The sequence below is a fragment of the Pseudophryne corroboree genome, chromosome 4 (assembly GCF_028390025.1).
Source record: "Pseudophryne corroboree isolate aPseCor3 chromosome 4, aPseCor3.hap2, whole genome shotgun sequence".
In the NCBI taxonomy this organism is placed as follows: Eukaryota; Metazoa; Chordata; class Amphibia; order Anura; family Myobatrachidae; genus Pseudophryne; species Pseudophryne corroboree.
In genome coordinates, this window is record NC_086447.1 from 452,508,997 (window position 1) to 452,531,507 (window position 22,511).

Genomic DNA, 22,511 nt, shown 5'->3' on the forward strand with positions numbered 1-22,511 from the left:
GTTATTCGGGACCATCTTTTACTTCATTTAGGTCAGTCCTTTCGAGCCCGAGGTAGGGGTTTCGATGCACAAGCACGCGGGGGCAGAGGTAGAGGCCGCTCGCAGGCAGCAACCAGAAAGCAGGATAAACCTGCTGACAAGACCGTTGCATGACGGCCTCCCAGCTCACCTGGGGTCCCCCTTGGTGGGCGGCCGACTGGAAGGTTTTCAGGACATTTGGGCCAAAACCTCACCAGAACTTTGGGTGAACAACTTAATCTCTCAGGGATACAAACTGGAATTTCAACAGAGGCCTCACAGTCAGTTTTTTACAACAGGATTGCCTCAGTGCCCTCAAAAAGCAAGGGCACTACGGGCAGCAATTCACAAATTGCTACAAGCAGAGGTCATTATTCCGGTTCCCGCTTCTCAGAGAGGAACGGGGTTCTATTCCAATCTTTTTGTCGTGCCAAAACCAGACGGGACGGTCAGACCAATACTTAATTTAAAAGTTTTCAACCAGTTTTTAAGAGTCTACAGATTCAAGATGGAATCAATCCAATCAGTCATTGCAGGCTTAGAGCCAAGCGAGTTCATGGTATCCATGGACATAAAGGATGCATATCCCAATCTGGACTCCTCACCAGGCTTACTTACGGTTCGCACTGGTGGCGGAGCACTACCAATTCCGGGCTTTGCCGTTCGGTCTAGCGTCAGCCCCAAGAATTTTCACAAAGATCATGGCGATCATGGTGGCAGGACTGAGACTGTTGGGGGTCACGATTATACCTTATCTGGACGATTTACTGATCAAAGCTCCATCTCAGAATCGACTGCTCAAGGATGTTCAGACATCACATCAATTTCTAATTCAACATGGATGGATTGTCAATTTCCAAAAGTCCAACCTCATACCGACTCAACGGAATCAATTCCTCGGTCTCATCTTGGACACGGTCCTATTACGTGTGTTCCTACCAGAGAGCAAGGTACAGGACCTACAGAGATTAGTGGCTCAAGTACTGAGGACGCAGACCGTTTCTCTGCACCTCTGTGTGCAACTTCTCGGGAAGATGGTGGCGTCGTTCGAAGCTCTCCAGTACGGCAGACTTAATTCCCGACCATTCCAAATGAACCTCATTGCTCAGGGAGCAGGCTCGCACTGGCTCCTCCATCGGAGAATCCGACTTCAACCACAAGTACGGGTCTCCTTGACATGGTGGTCGTTACACAAGAACCTTACAGCCGGCAAGAAATGCGACATTTGGGATTGGAAGATCCTGACGACGGATGCCAGTCTCAGAGGTTGGGGAGCCGTCCTAGAGGACCATCAGTTTCAGGGACGGTGGACGCTACAAGAAAGCAAATTACCCATAAATATCCTCAAACTAAGAGCAGTCTACAATGCCCTTCTCTTAGCAGAAGACCTAGTCATGAATCAACACATCAGGATTCAGTCGGACAATGTCACGACGACGGCTTACATCAAGGAGGAACAAAGAGCAGGATGGCGTTAAAGGAGGCCACAAAGATCTTGTTGTGGGCAGAAAGAAGAGACATCATTCTCTCCGCAGTGTTCATTCCAGGTGTGGAGAACTGGGAGGCAGATTACCTCAGTCGCCAGGACATGCATCCGGGGGAGTGGTGCCTTCATCCACGGATTTTCAACATGATTGTGAGAAGATGGGGTCTGCCTCAGGTGGATCTAATGGCGTCTCGACAAAATCATCAGCTGCCCAGATATGTGTCAAGAACTCGAGATCCAGCAGCAGAAGGAGTGGACGCATTAACACTTCCTTGGTGTTACAGGAGGGTTTACATTTTTCCACCTTTCCCACTCATACCCAGGGTTCTGAAAAGAATAAAGCGGGAACGAGTGTGGGTCATTCTAATCGCACCAGATTGGCCCCGCAGGAGTTGGTACACCGACCTGCGAGGGTTACTTGCGGAAGATCCTTGGAGGTAACCTCAGAGAGAGGACCTGCTATCCCAGGGACCGTTCCTACACCCCGATCTGAACAGGCTGCGTTTGACGGCGTGGCTATTGAAACCCGGATCTTAAGAAACAGAGGGATCCCACGAACGGCCATTCCTACAATGATTGCCGCAAGGAAACCGGTCACAGCCAGGCACTACTACAGGATTTGGAGACGGTACATGGCTTGGTGTCAGGAACGGGGATGGAATTCATCTAACGTCCATTTATCGCGACTTCTACTTTTCCTTCAGGCCGGTCTAGAGGGAGGACTCAGATTGGGCTCCTTGAAGGTTCAGATTTCGGCTCTCTCCATCCTTTTTCAACAGCGGCTAGCATCCTTACCAGAGATTCAAACCTTTTTACAGGGGGTTCTGAGGATTCAACCCCCTTTTCGTCCTCCCACGGCACCATGGGACTTAGGTTTGGTGTTAGAATATTTGAAGTCGCCGACTTTTGAGCCATTGACAAGAACGGACCTGAAATATCTTTCTTGGAAGGTCACGTTATTACTGGCCTTGGCTTCGGCTAGGCGGGTTTCTGAGTTGGGAGCCTTATCCTGTAAGAGCCCTTTCTTAGATTTTCATGAGGATAGGGCGGAACTCCGTACAAGAGCAGACTTCCTTCCGAAGGTGGTGTCGGGGTTTCATGTAAACCAGCCAATAGTGGTCCCATCTTTCCAGGGTTTCACAGATGAGGACGTGTCATTGGATGTTGTCCGAGCTTTACGGGTATACGTACAGGTTACGTCGTCCTTCAGAAAGTCGGACCATTTGTTTGTTCTTTATGATGGGCCAAAGAAGGGTTGGCCGGCCTCTAAGCAGACCTTGTCCAGATGGATTAGACTTGCCATTCGGCAGGCTTATATTTCCTGTGGCAAACAGGTTCCAGTTCAGACGGGTGCTCATACTACCCGATCAGTGGGTGCCTCGTGGGCGGCTTCCAGAGGTGCTTCCACTACTCAACTTTGCAGAGCGGCGACGTGGTCTTCAGCCCACACGTTCGCAAGATTTTACAAGTTTGATACTTTTGCGTCCGGAGAATCTAAGTTCGGACGTTTAGTTTTGCAGGCCACCGACAGCACTCCCTCCCTGGGGGAAAACTTTGGGACGTCCCCTACTGTATAGGACTCCAGTGTCCCCTAGTATATGAAAGAGAAAAGAGGATTTTGGTACTTACCGATAAATCCATTTCTCTGAATCCTCTAGGGGACACTGGACGCCCGCCTCTGTGCTGTCAACCTGCTGTGTTCCAAGTTCTTGTTTTAATCAGTTCGTGCAAACAGCGTTAATTATTCGGTTAAGAGTTCTTGGCCGCTATTTGATATGTTGTACGGTTCGGTTCCTCGCCATGGGCTATAGTGTCATGTCCTATTCTCTCAGTCACATTTTTCAAACTGAGGGAGGAGGGATGTGAAGGGGGAGGAGCCGGCTGTGCAGACAATGCTAATTTAAGATTGTGCCACATCTCCGGTTCAAGGCTTCACACCCCTACTGTATAGGACTCCAGTGTCCCCTAGAGGATTCAGAGAAATGGATTTATCGGTAAGTACCAAAATCCTCTTTTTTCATACTTTTTTCTTTAACTTTTTTTGCTCCCTCATGGAGCCTGTGATGGTGGCTTATCTGTAGTTGTTTTTTATTTTTATATATTTCTTTTTTTCTCTATCTTTTTGTCTTTTGCCTAATGTATTCCTATATACGGTCTAAATTTTCTTTTCTTTTTTTCTTATATAACAGTATATATGTGCTTCCTTTTGAGAAGCAGTACTCATCTTAATGTTTATGAATTTCTTTATAGATATTGGTAAACAATTGAACTGGTCCTATGGGTTGTGTTATATATATATATATATATATATATATATATATATATATATATATATATATATATATATATATATATATATATATATATATATAATATAGTATTCCAGAAAAGAATGGCACTTGAGGCAATAATGGCACTGGAGGCAATAATCACCATAATACTTATGGTGATTATTGCCTCCAGTGCCATTCTTTTCTGGAATACTGCATGGACTTTTTTTGAATGTAGCACGGAGGCTGGCTGTTGAAGTCTAATTTGCGAGTGCCGACTGCCTTTGTCTGTCTGTGTGTGTGTATATATATATATATATATATATATATATATATATATATATATATATATATATATATATAGCAATAGTAGTATGGGCGGCACTCATGCAGACTCCACAGAGTGTGAAAGATAATTTACTCTATTAGGGCCAACATGTTTCGGGGACCTAACCCCGTCCTCAGGGCCAGACAAGCCACATACAACAATGTATATAATAATGCTGAAGTTACATTCTTCATTCTTACGTGCTGAACTCTGTTTGAGAGTCTGGGTCAGCCCTGACAAGGTGGTTTCAAATCCTCAAGAGGATTCCGATTGTTTATTATTTTCCCGCCGCGGATAGAATAAAGTGGGAGTCACCCCCTGTTCTGCACGGGGCCCTGTCACAAAGCCAGCGGATCATATGTAGGAAGCTATGTTATATTCTAGTTATGTGTCCATGCATACGTCCGTTAGACCTGCCATTACATGCGCATGGGGGAGTAGTAGTATTCAAAAATGGTCGGTTGCCTGGTCATCCGTTATAGATACCCTGGGGAGAGATGGGATACTCCTTACGTTGGGTCATATCAAGGACGCTGCAGCATGCTTTCGTGCGACTGCAAAGGATAGAGGACTCTTGGGTTCGCGGGCCGATTCCATGGCGGTCTCGGCTAGGAGGGTGTTGTGGATTCACCAATGGAATGCTGAGGTTGACTCAGAGAAGATATGGAGTCTTTTCCCTATGAAGGTGAAGCCTGTTTTGGTGACGGCCTAGTTAAATTGATCTCGGCAGATGCTGCTGGTAAGTCTACCTTCTGGGCCTATGTTCCCTCAACGGATGATGACGCATAATTGTCGGATGCAGTCATGTCGGCCCAATAGATACTGATTCCCCTTTTCTTTGCAGGTAGTGGAAGGAGAAAAGGGAAGAGGTCAGCAACCTCTTCAAGGTCACAGGAGCAGAAATCATCCTCTGTTTCTGCCAGATCCACCGCATGACACTGGGATTCTCTGGTGGGAGCCCACACCGGTGGGGCCACGTCTAAAACTTTTCAGTCAGTCCTGGAACGGACTTGGACCCGTGGGTTTTTATGAATAGTGTCCCAAGGGTGCATACTGGAGTTTCCAGACGTTTTCCCTCACCAATTCTTCAATATTACCGATTCTCCTCCGGACGGGGAGGTAGTATGCGACTCAACACAAGAGTTTTTTCAGGATCAGGTCATTGTCCTGGTGTACCCTGTCACAATAGGGAGAAGGCTGATGTTCAAGCCTCTTCGTGCTCCCGAAGCCAGACGGCTCGGTCAGACCAATCCTAAAGCTGACATCCCTCAATTTCTACTTAAAGAAATTAAAATCCAAGATGGAATCTCTCAGGGCGGTGATATCCAATCTGGAAAAAGGATAAAGGAGGTCTAATTACATTTTCCTCAGCATTAGATTTACCTGAGGTTTGCTGTTCAGGATGGTCATTACCAATTTCACCAGGGTGATGGCGGTAATGATTGTTCTCCTTCTCTAGTACGGAGTCACATTTATCCCGTACTGGGACGGTCTCCTGATAACGGCGAGATCAAGAAACCAGTTGGTGCAAAACGTTGCACTTTCCCTGACAGTTCTTCAACAACAGGGTTGGCTCCTGAATTTGCCAGAATCACTGATGGTCCCATCGACGCGGTTGTCGGTTTTGGAAATAATACTAGATACTACAGAGTTTGTTGTTTTTTTCCAGTGGAAAAGGCTCTGGAGATCCAGAGTCTGGTCAAACATATTCTGAAACCAGCAAGAGTGTCAATCCATCAATGCATTCGGTCGCTGGGAAAGATGGTTGCGTCCTGTAAGCCCATTCAGTTTGGCAGGTTCCATGCCAGAGTGTTCCAGTGGGACCTGTTGGACAAGTGGTCCGGATCCCACATACACATGCACCGGAGGATAATCCTGTCTTCCAAGACCAGATTCTCACTCCTGTGGTGGCTGCACAGTTCGCTCCTCCTAGAGGGGCGAAGGCTCGGAATCCAGGACTGGATCCTAGGGACTACGGATGCAACCCTCCGAGGTTGGGGAGCAGTCACACAGGGGGAATACTTGCAAGGAAGATGGTCGAGTCAGAAAACTTGTCTCCACATAAACGTTCTGGAGTTAAGGGCCATTTACAACGGCTTTCTACAAGCGGAACAACTTCTACTGATCCAGTCGGACACTGTAACAGCAATAGCATACATAAACCGTCAGGACGGAACGAAAAGCAGAACGGCAATAGGCAGAAGCCACAAAGATTTTCCACTGGGCGAAAAAACATACAAGCGCTCTGTCAGCGAGGAGTGGACTGCTGGGAAGCAGACTTCCTCAGCAGACACCATCTCCATCCGGGAGAGTGAGGCCTCCACCAAGATGTCTTCACAAGTCATTGAGGAGCTCCTCAAGTTGAAATGATGGCATCTCGTCTCAACAAGAAGCTTCAGAGATTTTGTTTCAGGTCAAGGGACCCTCAAGCAATAACATTGGATGCACTGGTGACACCGTGAGTGTTTCAGTCGGTGTATACATTTCCTCCGCTTCTTTTCATTTCAAAAGTTCTAAAGATAATAAGAAGAACAAAGGTTCGGACAATCCTCATTGTCCAGACTGGCCAAGGAGGGCTTGTTATCCGGATCTTCAGGAATTGTTCATGGGAGATCCCTGGCATCTTCCTTTGCGCGAGGACCTGTTGCGGCAGGGGCCGTGCGTGTATCAAGACTGACCGTGGCTACGCTTAACGGCATGGCGGTTGAATGCCAAATCCTAGCTGTAAGGGTATTCCCAGTGTAGTCATTCCCACACTTGTTAAAAAAAAAAAAAAAGGGGGGATAACATCTAAACTTTACCACCGTATTTGGAGAAAGTATATTTCTTGGTGTGAATCCAAGTAGGCTCCTACAGAAGAGTTTCTGCTAGGACGTTTTCACGTTTCTCCATTTTCCACAAGCCCGTCTCCCTGGGCACAGTTTCCTTAAACTGGAGTCTGGAGGAGGGGCATAGAGGGAGGAGCCAGGTCACACCATTTGAAAGTCTTAAAGTGCCCATGTCTCCTGTGGATCCCGTCTATACACCATGGTTCTTGATGTGACCCCAGCATCCTCTACGGACTAAGAGAAAAGGATTTACCGGTAGGTATTAAAATCCTATTTTTATTCCATTTTAACACAGTCTTTCAAGATAATGGTGGTCATTCCGAGTTGTTCGCTCGTTGCCGATTTTCTCTATATTGCGATTAGTCGCTTACTGCGCATGCGCAATGTTCGCAGTACGTCTGCGCCAAGTAAATTTGCTAAAAAGTTAGGTATTTTACTCACGGCATAACGAGGATTTTTCTTCGTTCTGGTGATCGGAGTGTGATTGACAGGAAGTGGGTGTTTCTGGGCGGAAACTGGCCGTTTTATGGGTGTGTGCGGAAAAACGCTGCCGTTTCTGGGAAAAACGCGGGAGTGGCTGGAGAAACGGGGGAGTGTCTGGGCGAACGCTGGGTGTGTTTGTGATGTCAAACCAGGAACGAAACTGACTGAACTGATCGCAGTGGCAGAGTAAGTCCCGAGCTACTCAGAAACTGCTAAGAAATTTCTATTCGCAATTATGCGAATCTTTCGTTCGCAATTCTGCTAAGCTAAGATTCACTCCAAGTAGGCGGCGGCTTAGCGTGTGCAATGCTGCTAAAAGCAGCTAGCGAGCGAACAACTCGAAATGAGGGCCAATGAGTGAATGTCCCAGTGCTCACCAAGGTTTGTGGTGTATTTGATATGCATGTCTGTCATGTGTGTGGTTTGGTTAGTATTGAGGGGGTTGTTTAGGGTGTGAGGTGTTTCCCTTTTTTAATCCAATCTACACCACACACCACCTTTGAACACACATACTAAACACACCACATCCCCTGGATAGCACTGGGACATTCTATCGTTATGACTTAGTGGCAGGTGGGTACCCCCACTATATCCCAAGATTTTTCTAATATACACGACTCACTGGTCCCTATGCCTCACAACCACTGCAGGCACTACGAAGCGTAGCATATATTCCCTCCTCTAAAGTCTTTAGAGATCAGTGCTTTTTCAGCCAAACATCATGTTGATCAGATTTATGTAACATATAGGGGCAGATTCAGTTAGGCTTGGAAACCACCAGGCTTCTGCGCATTAATTCATCTACAGAAGACAGTCTCTGCTTGCTGGTTATAGGGCTGCAGACACAATTTGCCTACCATAACTGTCAGATAAATGCATTGAATTGAATCTGCCCTCTAGACTACTGATTTTTAGTGATTTACAAAGTATCTTAGGTCATGTTGATGGAAATGTACTCAGCTGATCTAGAGCGAACTTGGCTGAGATTCTCGTTTCAGTAATTGTTCATACTGTCTTAATAAATAAATATATATATATATATATATATATATATATATATATATATATATATATATATACACACACCATCGTAATCCAGGAAATGAAACAGGCTGTTAAATTGCACAGTGCATATTACATGTATAGAGCACCTCTAATTTCCAAAACCAGTGGAATTACAACGCATTAGATATTCATCTCCTGATGGTTTTGTTTTATAAGGAACAGATCATAGTCCTTAAGGAAATGCAGCGTCCACCAACAACACTTCCTAAAGTAGCAATAAAATAATCCAGTCTTTGGTAGAATAAGGATAAGCAACATTTTTTTTCCACTGGTGTATCAAGTTAGCATATTTCTTTAGTGTCATTATTGTATATAATTTTTGTTGTGTTTTTTTTTTTACAAAATAATAGTACATCATTTACTCATCTGATGTCAACAAAGTAAAGAGCAGGGTTGTTTTTATTTTTTTATCTTATGACCTTTATTTCTATGGAATAACATACTGAGAGGAAAAGGGTCAACCCTTATGACTAATTACCATCTGCATTCTTAATGAACAGTCCTAAAGGAGCACTAAGAATTCGGTATACTGTTTGCACAATGTAAGAGTACTACTCAGAACCGTAGAAATGTCTAGCTTTTAAACACCGATATAAGCGAGACCAAGCCCTAAAAAGAACCCACCAGAATATTGTATTGCGAGAGTATTGTCATAAGTGAGCAAGGTGAACTCTTCGGCAGCAGCCAAGTTAAGCAGAGCAGCTATATCATGAAGATACAATGAATACTGGTGCCACATATAGTGTCACAAACTTCCTATTCAATTGACTGCACAACTTCACTGAACCTAGTAGTGTATATAATGTACATAATCAGGCCTTTAGCCATGAGATCACTTGCTCAGTGAAAAACAAGCCTAGTGTAGCTTTTAAATAAAATTTGAAGAGTTGTAAGTACATGGTTGCTATCTACCCTTTATTAAACTGACTTAAACACTGGCACATGCTGGGTTGTACAAGAAAGGTGACCAAAAACTAGCAATGCACATTTATTATATGTAAAAAAAAAAGTTTTAGAGCTCATTTTGAATGTTTTTCAAGCTTGTTGTTTGTGTGGTGAATTTTAATGTTAACAAATGCTTAATGTGTTTGTGTATTTGATTATTCTTGTTTCAGATCAGCCATCAGATGTGCATACAACCAATCCCGGTCTATCATTGTCCATGGAATTAAATAAGGAAAATTGTGAGCCAGTTAAAACAAACTTGTGCTCTGAATTTCCTATAGAGATTTCTTCTGATGAAGTGGAAGAAGGGGAGATTGTGAGTGAAGAAGAAGTGGTGATTGGCGAACAAGCACTTCAGTCCATAAGTAGTACTAGTCAAACAAACCTTGGTAAAGAGTCAACTGTAAGCAAGATAACATCAAGTTTGGTGAGCGAGTTAATATCCTTATCCAACGCAAAAACCCCAAAGCATCTGGTTTCCAAAATGAAGAAAAAAGAAAAAAACTTGTCTCAAACAAAGTCCTCACCAGTGCCAACTGCTAAACGAATAAAGCCAACTGCAGACTCTTGCCTTGAAGGGGTTTTGAAGATCATTCCACCATCAAGTATACAAGATGTATTGCAGATGCTGCGAATTATTAGAAAGCATATAAGAAAAAAATATATGAAATTTAAAATACAGTTTCCAGTTACCCAGTTCCATCGGATAATTGAAGCTGCAACGTTATGTTTTATAACTCTGGTGAGCAACCTGGATTGGTCCAATTTATGTTCCTCTCCACAGCGATTGCAAAACAAACTTTGTAAGCACATTGAGTACAAGCTGAAACAGATGAAAAAGAATGGGATTGTAGATCGGATTTTTGATCAACGTCTCATAGATATGAAGAAAAGACTATGGAAATTTGTAGAAGAACAGCTTGATTCTTTGTTTGATACCATTAAGGATATACTTTTAAAACGTTGTGACATGGGCAAAATAGAAAATGATCGTGATGAGCAAAAAAACAAAACTGCATCTTGTGCAAGAACCCAAAAATCTGATCATATAAAAAATTCTAAAAAAAGCAGCAATTTGAAGACGAAAGCTTGCTTGGCACAGTCTGTATCTGTGCCATGTCTTAGACAACTGGAATTTTGTAGTCGCACAAATGTTTCAAATACTAAACTACAAAGTGCTGATGACACCAGTGTTGGAAATAAACTTTTGAAAGATTCAGTAAGGGTTGGTTGTCTATCTGAGCATGGTAATACAGTTTTTAATAACATCAGTCCACCGTCCAAGTATTCCCCCCATTCTACTGGCAAGACTGTACTTTCTAATGGACTTCAGAAAGGCCAACAAAATTCCACAGGTTTATCCTTTAACTTGGTCAGTGATGACCATATGGGTGACATTTTTAAAAGTTTGCTGCATGATCCTAACCAATTAGAGATTAACGCCCTGCAGGAAAACCTGTGGCTTTATGGTACTCCAGAAAAACAATGTTCATCAAATCAGAAATATGAAAGTGTAGATTCCATGGTTGAGAATAAAACTCCAACAAAGGCACATTTTTCTTGGTCTTCCATTTCTCCTCCACATATCAATACATTACCAAGGCTTGAGACTGTACTTAACCCAGATGTTTTTGATGAAAGTTGTTTGCTAGAGATCCCTACCAGTAAGTGCCTAACCAGCACGGAGGAAAGGCTGAGCTCATACTCTTCAGTTCTACTAGAAGATCTTGCAGTGTCTCTAACTGTTCCTTCCCCCTTGAAATCTGATTCTCATCTCAGTTTTCTTAGACCAGTTTGTGATGGTGAATCTTTATCAGATGTTAATGCACATTGCAATGAAGATGCTCTTCTTGAAGAAGAGGATGCCATTGAGCAAGACATACATCTAACTTTAGATTCTGACAACTCATGCACCGATTCCTTGGATAATGTAGGTGAACCTGGTAGCTTCCATTGCCATCCCAGTGAACCAATGCAAGCAGTTATCATGGAGAAATCTAATGACCACTTCATTGTTAAAATAAGACGTGCTGTGTCTTCTAGCTCCCCATTATCTGATTCCTCATCTGTTGATGAGACTGATAATACTTCCTCAAGACAATTGGAAACTGTAGAATGCAGTGCTTTTAGTGAAAGTGCACAAAGGGATGTTGAAGAAATGGAAGCCTTGGCAGATGCAAAGACCAAAGCACATAGCGATTCTGTAGTACCCTGTACTGTTGACTCCAGTTTATCAGACATTGAAAAGAGTGTGGAAACATCTACATGTCCACAGCCAGATAGCAAAAGTCCATCTGAAGCCATGGAATCTGTATTTAAAACGCCTGAAAAAAGAAGCCAGAATTCTACATGCACTTTAGAAACAACAAATGAAATTGAAGTAACTGATGCAACTTCTGCAGAAAACGGTCCAACAGATAGTGACAAGAGCTATAGAGAAAAGACAATTAGCCTTCCAGTTATCTGTCCAGGTGGATTACCTTTAAATCCCAATTCTGACTGTATGGATTTTAGTTTAGCCCAAAAGAAAAGGAAAGGGTCTAATGAGAAACATTCATCAAAACGGGCAAAACTTTCTTCTTCTTATGATACTAAAGCTAAAAGTAAATCTCCCAGGCAAAGTAAGCCTGAAGAAGGAAGCGATCTCTTGGTCACGGAGAAGTCCCACAGAAAACACAAACAAGCAGTCCGTGATGGCACTATAAACTCCGAGCACTCACCAAGTAGTATGCCTGCAAAGAATGTCGTTAAAAAGAAAGGAGAAGTGGTTGTTTCTTGGACAAGGTGACTATTGCAAATGCATTCATTTTGTGTTTGAATATTTTACAGTACATGTACATTTACTAAAACTGGTGTAAAGAAAAAAAGGTGCTGCTATCACTATCATCTAGTCATGTTCTGTTATTTATCTGTTGAATGTTTAATTTCTGGAGGTAAACATACACTGCTCAAAAAAATAAAGGGAACACTAAAATAACACATCCTAGATCTGAATGAATGAAATATTCTTATTAAATACTTTGTTCTTCACATAGTTGAATGTGCTGACAACAAAATCACACAAAAATTATCAATGGAAATCAAATTTATTAACCCATGGAGGTCTGGATTTGGAGTCGCCCTCAAAATTAAAGTGGAAAAACACACTACAGGCTGATCCAACTTTGATGTAATGTCCTTTAAAACAAGTCAAAATGAGGCTCAGTAGTGTGTGTGGCCTCCACGTGCCTGTATGACCTCCCTACAATGCCTGGGCATGCTCCTGATGAGGTGGCGGATGGTCTCCTGAGGGATCTCCTCCCAGACCTGGACTAAGCATCCGCCAACTCCTGGACAGTCTGTGGTGCAACGTGGCATTGGTGGATGGAGCGAGACATGATGTCCCAGATGTGCTCAATTGGATTCAGGTCTGGGGAACGGGCGGGCCAGTCCATAGCATCAATGCCTTCATCTTGCAGGAACTGCTGACACACTCCAGCCACATGGGGTCTAGCATTGTCTTGCATTAGGAGGAACCCAGGGCCAACCGCACCAGCATATGGTCTCACAAGGGGTCTGAGGATCTCATCTCGGTACCTAATGGCAGTCAGGCTACCTCTGGCGAGCACATGGAGGGCTGTGTGGCCCCCCAAAGAAATGTCACCCCACACCATTATTGACCCACTGCCAAACCGGTCATGCTGGAGGATGTTGCAGGCAGCAGAACATTATCCTTGGCGTCTCCAGACTCTGTCACGTCTGTCACATGTGGTCAGTGAGAACCTGCTTTCATCTGTGAAGAGCACAGGGCGCCAGTGGTGAATTTGCCAATCTTGGTGTTCTCTGACAAATGCCAAACGTCCTGCACGGTGTTGGGCTGTAAGCACAACCCCCACCTGTGGGCGTCAGGCCCTCATACCACCCTCATGGAGTCTGTTTCTGATCGTTTGAGTAGACACATGCACATTTGTGGCTTGCTGGAGGTCATTTTGCAGGGCTCTGGCAGTACTCCTCCTGTTCCTCCTTGCACAAAGGCGGAGGTAGCGGTCCTGCTGCTGGGTTGTTGCCCTCCTACGGCCGCCTCCGCGTCTCCTGATGTACTGGCCTGTCTCCTGGTAGCGCCTCCATGCTCTGGACACTACGCTGACAGACACAGCAAACCTTCTTGCCACAGCTCGCATTGATGTGCCATCCTGGATGAGCTGCACTACCTGAGCCACTTGTGTGGGTTGTAGGGAGGTCATACAGGCACGTGGAGGCCACACACACTACTGAGCCTCATTTTGACTTGTTTTAAGGACATTACATCAAAGTTGGATCAGCCTGTAGTGTGTTTTTCCACTTTAATTTTGAGGGTGACTCCAAATCCAGACCTCCATGGGTTAATAAATTTGATTTCCATTGATAATTTTTGTGTGATTTTGTTGTCAGCACATTCAACTATGTAAAGAACAAAGTATTTAATAAGAATATTTCATTCATTCAGATCTAGGATGTGTTGTTTTAGTGTTCCCTTTATTTTTTTGAGCAGTGTATATAGACTATTACGTTTCAGGCACTCCAGATATTATTTCAATAATTATGTATTGCTTTTTCAGTTAAAATTAAAACTGGAAACACTATTTAAAACCCTGAATATACCTGCTAGTCAGGTCTTCCTTGCAGTAATCGCAGACCTTCCACGCTATAGGGGTATTCAAATAACCACTGTAAATGACAGTAACTGATTAATCCCTGGGGTTTTCTCCTTCATCCACTAGGGGCCACTGGAGTGCAGATACAATGGGGATATAGTAGGCAGTAACTGGGAGCTGGCACTTTAAATTTATAACCATGTGACTAGCTCCTCCCCTACTATGTCCCCCCTCCAAGCCAGTCTTATTTTAGTGCCCGAGTGAGCTGGTCACTTGGCTCTTCTCTGAAGATTTTTTATTTCTTTTTCTTTTTTCTTTCTTACATTCACAGACTGGCAGCTCTGCCACTGCCAGTCTGCACCGCGGGAGCTGCCTCGGGGTCCCATCGCAGCTGCGTGCGGCTCGGGATGGGCCCTGGCTGAAGGAGACACTAGCTCTCCGGAGACTGGCCGGACACCGCTGCGTGCGGCGCGTGTCAGGGCTGCTCCGTCGGCAGAAGATCCTGGCAGCAAGGCAGCGGTGAGTATGAATGGACACCGCTGCGTGCAGCGCGTGTCAGGGCCACTCCGTCAAGATCCTGGCGGACACCGCTGCGTGCGGCGCGTGTCGGGGCCACTCCATCACTTCCATAGAAGCAGCAGGAGTACAGGACAGTGGTGAGTACAGACTCTCCCCCTCCACACTGATATATAATTTTACTATTGCTAAAACCATGTTTTTCAGTGTACCATATATGATTACTGGCATTTATTGTGCAATGAGTAATAGCACATTTATTCCCAGTCACTGTCTGGTGGTTGAAACCAGAGGCGCCTTTGCTACTTTAAACTTGGCGCTATTGAGGGGGGGGGGCGGAGCTTCAGCCCACTCTGCACAGCGCCCGCTCTGTGCAGCGGACTCGGCGCTCCCCGGCTGCGGCGTAGATTGCCGGCAGGGGATACAGGGCGCTCCCCGCTTCGTTTAAACTTAAGCGGGTTATTTTAAAATAGGCGCCGAAACGAGAGGGGCGGAGCTAACTCCCGCTTTGTACAGCGAGCGCTCCCCGGCCGCTGCACGCGTTGCCGGAGGGGATACGGGGGCGCTCACTGCTCTGTTTAATCTGCACAGCGGGCTCCCCGCTCTCCAGCCATTGCACACATTGCTGGAGGGAGAGACGGGGAGCTCACCATTACATTTAAACTTTGAAATCGAGGGAGGGGGAGGAACTTAATCCCGCTTTGCTATGCAGGGCAGTCTCATAGCCCAGAGGCAACACAGCCTAAGTAGTGTAGTGGGCTTGTAGCTGCTTTCTGTACTGGCCATGATGGTGGGTTCCTTGGTTCAAATCCCATGAGTCCGTGGTTTCCCAAATGCTGTCATTATAGCCAAGGCATAGTGGCTATAGATTAGGAGCCTGCTCTATATCAGGAGCTGTGGCTCAGCTCATTAATGCTTCCAGTATGCATAGTCTAATAGCAGTGCATATTAAGCATAGGAACCCTGGTTCATCACTATATATATATTATATATATATATACTGTTACAATACCATATATAGTGGATAGTCTAAACACCTCCGCAATGTTTTATAATAACACATAGCTCCGCCTTGCCATATAACATTTTCCCCCGGCTTTTCTCGCAGGCTGGCCGCTATTTTGGGAAACCAGCGGAACCTCTGAGAAACATGTATTGCATCTTCCTATTTTAGCAGTACACTACATACAGGGCGGGTGTTACCTTCCCTTTATTATTCCTTTGTTTCACTTGGTAATAAGTCTGTTGGTAATTTGGGGGAATGTGGGTGGCATCAGACAAATAGCCGCGGTGGCTCAGTGCGCTAGTAGCGGGGACATCGGATCATGGAGATCCGGGTTTGAAAACCAACTTTAAGGGGAGCTCCTATAGCCTAGTGACTAAGACTCCTGAATCGCAACGCAGCGCTACCGGTTCAAGTCTCTGCTGCTTCAGAAAGTTGATTTGAAACGTGTCTGTCACTGCACGTTATAGTGCAGACATTACATAGGGCTACGCTTCCTTAACAGACCTTTCTTTTTTCGTTGGTATCACCTCAGAGAAATCCCTGTTAGGTGTGGATTGTGCAGTGCAGCCATCTGCTTAGCCCTCCACGCAGATGCAGGACACTCCTGTTTGAACAGCTCGGCTTATGCAGGTAATGTCACTGTTAACCAGAGACCTTGTACGTCATTTCTCCTCTCCAGGTTTCTGAAAGGAGCTTGTTAACCTCCATATTACGCGACTCTGCGGATGAGAGGCCTCTCGTGGGGCGAGAGATGTCCAGGACACTGATGATGTCTGTTTTCAGTGGAGTCTGAACCAGGGTCTCAGGATATCGAGGCGCATTGTACAGCAGTTCGTCTGGTGCTGCAGGTAAAGAAGTCCAGCGCCAGTGAGACTTGACAGCGACTTGTCCAGTTTCGGAGGAGCTGGACATGCTCCGGTAGGCGTCCTGGAGACATCCGAATGCACAATTTCAGGTATCAAACAATGTTTGTTTCTCTATCGTCCTAGTGGATGCTGGGGTTCCTGAAAGGACCATGGGGAATAGCGGCTCCGCAGGAGACAGGGCACAAAAAGTAAAGCTTTAGGATCAGGTGGTGTGCACTGGCTCCTCCCCCTATGACCCTCCTCCAAGCCTCAGTTAGTTAGATTTTTGTGCCCGGCCGAGAAGGGTGCAATCTAGGTGGCTCTCCTAAAGAGCTGCTTAGAAAAGTTTAGCTTAGGTTTTTTATTTTACAGTGAGTCCTGCTGGCAACAGGATCACTGCAACGAGGGACTTAGGGGAGAAGAAGTGAACTCACCTGCGTGCAGGATGGATTGGCTTCTTTGGCTACTGGACATTAGCTCCAGAGGGACGATCACAGGTACAGCCTGGATGGTCACCGGAGCCTCGCCGGTGGCCCCCTTGCAGATGCTGAAACAAGAAGAAGGTCCAGAATCGGCGGCATGAAGACTCCTCAGTCTTCTTAAGGTAGCGCACAGCACTGCAGCTGTGCGCCATTTCCTCTCAGCACACTTCACACGGCAGTCACTGAGGGTGCAGGGCGCTGGGAGGGGGGCGCCCTGGGAGGCAATGAAAACCTATTTTTGGCTAAAAATACCTCACATATAGCCTCCGGGGGCTATATGGAGATATTTAACCCCTGCCAGAATCCGTTAAGAGCGGGAGACGAGGCCGCCGAAAAAGGGGCGGGGCCTATCTCCTCAGCACACAGCGCCATTTTCCCTCACAGAAAGGCTGGAGGGAAGGCTCCCAGGCTCTCCCCTGCACTGCACTACAGAAACAGGGTTAAAACAGAGAGGGGGGGCACTAATTTGGCGTTAGAAATATATAAAAAAGATGCTATAAGGGAAAACACTTATATAAGGTTGTCCCTATATAATTATAGCGTTTTTGGTGTGTGCTGGCAAACTCTCCCTCTGTCTCTCCAAAGGGCTGGTAGGTCCTGTCCTCTATCAGAGCATTCCCTGTGTGTGTGCTGTGTGTCGGTACGTGTGTGTCGACATGTATGAGGACGATGTTGGTGAGGAGGCGGAGCAATTGCCTGTAATGGTGATGTCACTCTCTAGGGAGTCGACACCGGAATGGATGGCTTATTTAGGGAATTACGTGATAATGTCAACACGCGCCAAGGTCGGTTGACGACATGAGACGGCCGACAAACAATTAGTACCGGTCCAGACGTCTCAAAAACACCGTCAGGGGTTTTAAAACGCCCGTTTACTTTAGTCGGTCGACACAGACACAGACAGGGACACTGAATCCAGTGTCGACGGTGAATAAACAAACGTATTCCTTATTAGGGCCACACGTTAAGGGCAATGAAGGAGGTGTTACATATTTCTGATACTACAAGTACCACAAAAGAGGGTATTATGTGGGATGTGAAAAAACTACCGTAGTTTTTCCTGAATCAGATAAATTAAATGAAGTGTGTGATGATGCGTGGGTTCCCCCCGATAGAAAATATGGGCGGTATACCCTTTCCCGCCAGAAGTTAGGGCGCGTTGGGAAACACCCCTTAGGGTGGATAAGGCGCTCACACGCTTATCAGAACAAGTGGCGGTACCGTCTATAGATAGGGCCGTCCTCAAGGAGCCAGCTGACAGGAGGCTGGAAAAATATCATAAAAAGTATATACACACATACTGGTGTTATACTGCGACCAGCGATCGCCTCAGCCTGGATGTGCAGAGCTGGGGTGGCTTGGTCGGATTCCCTGACTAAAAATATTGATACCCTTGACAGGGACAGTATTTTATTGACTATAGAGCATTTAAAGGATGCATTTCTATATATGCGAGATGCACAGAGGGATATTTGCACTCTGGCATCAAGAGTAAGTGCGATGTCCATATCTGCCAGAAGATGTTTATGGACACGACAGTGGTCAGGTGATGCAGATTCCAAACGGCACAAAGGTGTATTGCCGTATAAAGGAAGAGGAGTTATTTGGGGTCGGTCCATCGGACCTGGTGGCCACGGCAACTGCTGGAAAATCCACCGTTTTTACCCTAAGTCACACCTCTGCAGAAAAAGACACCGTCTTTTCAGCTTCAGTCCTTTCGTCCCTATAAGAGTCATATCTGCCCAGGGATAGAGGAAAGGGAAGAAGACTGCAGCAGGCAGCCCATTCCCAGGAACAGAAGCGTTCCACCGCTTCTGACAAGCTCTCAGCATGACGCTGAGACCGTACAGGACCCCTGGATCCTACAAGTAGTATCCCAGGGGTACAGATTGGAATGTCGAGACGTTTCCCCTGCGCAGGCTCCTGAAGTCTGCTTTACCAAGGTCTCCCTCCGACAAGGAGGCAGTATGGGAAACAATTCACGAGCTGTATTCCCAGCAGGTGATAATTAAATTACCCCTCCTACAACAAGAAAAGGGGTATTATTCCACACTATATTGTGGTACTGAAGCCAGAAGGCTAGGTGAGACCTATTCTAAATCTAAAAAAATTTGAACACTTACAAAGGTTCAAATCAAGATGGAGTCACTCAGAGCAGTGATAACGAACCGGGAAGAAGGGGACTATCTGGTGTCCCGAGACATCAGGGATGCTTACCTCCATGTCCCAAATTTGCCCTTATCACTAAGGGTACCTCAGGTTCATGGTACAGAACTGTCACTATCAGTTTCAGACGCTGCCGTTTGGATTGTCCACGGCACCCCGGGTCTTTACCAAGGTAATGGCCGAAATGATGGTTCTTCTTCGAAGAAAAGGCGTCTTAATTATCCCTTACTTGGACGATCTCCTGATAAGGGCAAAGTCCAGGGAACAGTTGGAGGTCGGAGTAGCACTATCTCGGATACTGTTACAACAGCAGGGGTGGATTCTAAATATTCCAAAATCGCAGCTGATCCCGACAACAAGTCTCCTGTGCTTAGGGATGATTCTGGACACAGTCCAGAAAAAGGTGTTTCTCCCGGAAGAGAAAGCCAGGGAGTTATCCGAGCTAGTCAGGAACCTCCTAAAATCAGTGCATCATTGCACAAGGGCCATGGTAAAAAAAATGGTGACTTCCTTCGAAGCAATTCCAGTCGGCAGATTTCATGCAAGAACTTTTCAGTGGGATCTGCTGGACAAATGGTCCGGATCGCATCTTCAGATGCATCAGCGGATAACCCTATATCCAAGGACAAGGGTGTCTCTCCTGTGGTGGTTACAGAGTGCTCATCTTCTAGAGGGCCGCAGATTCGGCATTCAGTTTTGGATGTTGGTGACCACGGAGGCCAGCCCGAGAGGCTGGGGAGCAGTCACACAAGGAAAAAATTTCCAGGGAGTGTGATCAAGTCTGGAGACTTTTCTCCACATAAATATAGCTAAGGGTAAATTTATAATGCTCTAAGCTTAGCAAGACCTCTGCTTCAAGGTCAGCCGGTATTGATCCAGTGGGATAAAACATCACGGCAGTCGCCCACGTAAATAGACAGGGCGGCACAAGAAGCAGGAGGGCAGTGGCAAAAACTGCAAGGACTTTTCGCTGGGCGGAAAATCATGTGATAGCACTGTCAGCAGTGTTTTCATTCCGGGAATGGAAACTGGGAAGCAGACTTCCTCAGTAGGCACGACCTCCACCCGGCAGAGTGGGAACTTCATGGGGAAGTTTTCCACATGATTGTAAACCGTTGGGAATTACCAAAGGTGGACATGATGGCGTCCCGTCTGAACAAAAAACGGGACAGGTATTGCGCCAGGTTAAGAGACCCTCAGGCAATAGCTGTGGACGTTCTGGTAACACCGTGGGTGTACCAGTCGGTGTATGTGTTCCATCCTCTGCTTTTCATACCTAAGGTACTGAGAATTATAAGACGTAGAGGAGTAAGAACTATACTCATGGCTCCGGATTGGCCAAGAAGGACTTGGTACCCGGAACTTCAAGAGATGCTCACAGAGGACTTATGGCCTCTGCCGCTAAGAAGGGACTTGTTTCAGCAAGTACCATGTCTGTTCCAAGACTTACCGCAGCTGCGTTTGACGGCATGGCGGTGGAACGCCGGATCCTAAGGGAAAAGGCATTCAGGAAGAGGTCATTCCTACCCTGGTCAAAGCCAGAAAGGAGGTGACCGCACAACATTATCACCACATGTGGCGAAAATATGTTGCGTGGTGTGAGGCCAGGAAGGCCCCACGAAGAAATTTCAACTCGGTCGATTCCTGCATTTCCTGCAAACAGGAGTGTCTATGGGCCTCAAATTGGGGTCCATTAAGGTTCAAATTTCGGCCCTGTCGATTTTTCTTCCAGAAAGAATTGGCTTCAGTTCCTGAAGTCCAGAAGTTTGTCAAGGGAGTATTGCATATACAACCCCCTTTTGTGCCTCCAGTGGCACTGTGGGATCTCAACGTAGTTCTGGGATTCCTCAAAACACATTGGTTTAAAACCAGTCAAATCTGTGGATTTGAAGCATCTCACATGAAAAGTGAACATGCTCTTGGACCTGGCCTGGACCAGGCGAGTGTCAAATTGGTGGTTTTTTTCTCAAAAAAGCCCATATCTGTTTGTCCATTCGGACAGGGCAGAGCTGCGGACTCGTCCCCAGTTCTCTCCCTAAGGTGGTGTCAGTGTTTCACCTGAACCAGCTTATTGTGGTGTCTTGCGCCTACTAGGGACTTGGAGGACTCCAAGTTGCTAGATGTGGTCAGGGCCCTGAAAATATAGGTTCCAGGACGGCTGGAGTCAGGAAAACTGACTTGCTGTTATCCTGTATGCACCCAACAAACTGGGTGCTCTTGCTTTTAAGCAGACTTTTGCTAGTTGGATGTGTAATACAATTCAGCTTGCACATTCTGTGGCAGGCCTGCCACAGCCAAAATATGTAAATGCCCATTCCACAAGGAAGGTGGGCTCATCTTGGGCGGCTGCCCGAGGGGTCTCGGCTTTACAACTTTGCCGAGCGGCTATTTAGTCAGGGGCAAACACGTTTGTAAAATCCTACAAATTTGATACCCTGGCTAAGGAGGACCTGGAGTTCTCTCATTCGGTGCTGCAGAGTCATCCGCACTCTCCCGCCCGTTTGGGAGCTTTGGTATAATCCCCATGGTCCTTTCAGGAACCCCAGCATCCACTAGGACGATAGAGAAAATAAGAATTTACTTACCGATAATTCTATTTCTCGGAGTCCGTAGTGGATGCTGGGCGCCCATCCCAAGTGCGGATTATCTGCATTACTTGTACATAGTTACAAAAATCGGGTTATTATTTGTTGTGAGCCATCTTTTCAGAGGCTCCGCTGTTATCATACTGTTAACTGGGTTCAGATCACAGGTTGTACAGTGTGATTGGTGTGGCTGGTATGAGTCTTACCCGGGATTCATAAATCCTTCCTTATTGTGTACGCTCGTCCGGGCACAGTATCCTAACTGAGGCTTGGAGGAGGGTCATAGGGGGAGGAGCCAGTGCACACCACCTGATCCTAAAGCTTTACTTTTTGTGCCCTGTCTCCTGCGGAGCCGCTATTCCCCATGGTCCTTTCAGGAACCCCAGCATCCACTACGGACTCCGAGAAATAGAATTATCGGTAAGTAAATTCTTATTTTTCCTATCCTTTCCCCGCAGACAGGAGGAAACGAGATCAGACCTCTCCAAGGGTATTCACTGCAATGTATCGCCAGTCCAACAAGCTGCCATTTTCTAGGAGCAACCTTGCTGAGAGAGTCGTCTGAGAGAGAGATGCGGCAGCAGGGGTTCTACCTTGTCCGGAGCAGGTAGGTTGTGGAACAATTGTCCTCTAGGTTACAGGAGGGTTTGCATCACTATCAACTGATTCTTTGGGCAGATCAGTGTCACGATTCAGCCTTATATTCTTTTGAGGTCTCCAGGGACGTCTGTATACTCGGAGCCTGAATTTCCACTTGGGCTGTCTTAACCCGACGACCTTTGGGGCTGCGACAGTGACAGGCGGATATGGAATCCTAATGGGCAGCAGGTTCACTGGAAGGAACTTCCTGCCTGATTTTCTCAGGCCATTGGGGG

At 46.0% G+C, this 22,511-nt stretch overlaps 1 protein-coding gene across 4 annotated transcripts in view; it reads left to right on the plus strand.

Annotated features, from left to right (window-relative positions):
- The window catches only part of CASP8AP2 (caspase 8 associated protein 2), a 158,859-nt gene that overhangs the window by 99,667 nt on the left and 36,681 nt on the right, over window positions 1-22,511 (plus strand). For all 4 annotated transcript variants that reach the window (XM_063916987.1, XM_063916986.1, XM_063916989.1 and 1 more), the window contains exon 8: window positions 9,594-12,207. In XM_063916987.1, coding sequence (XP_063773057.1) covers window positions 9,594-12,207 — 2,614 coding nt within the window. The remainder of the gene's footprint in view (window positions 1-9,593; window positions 12,208-22,511) is intronic.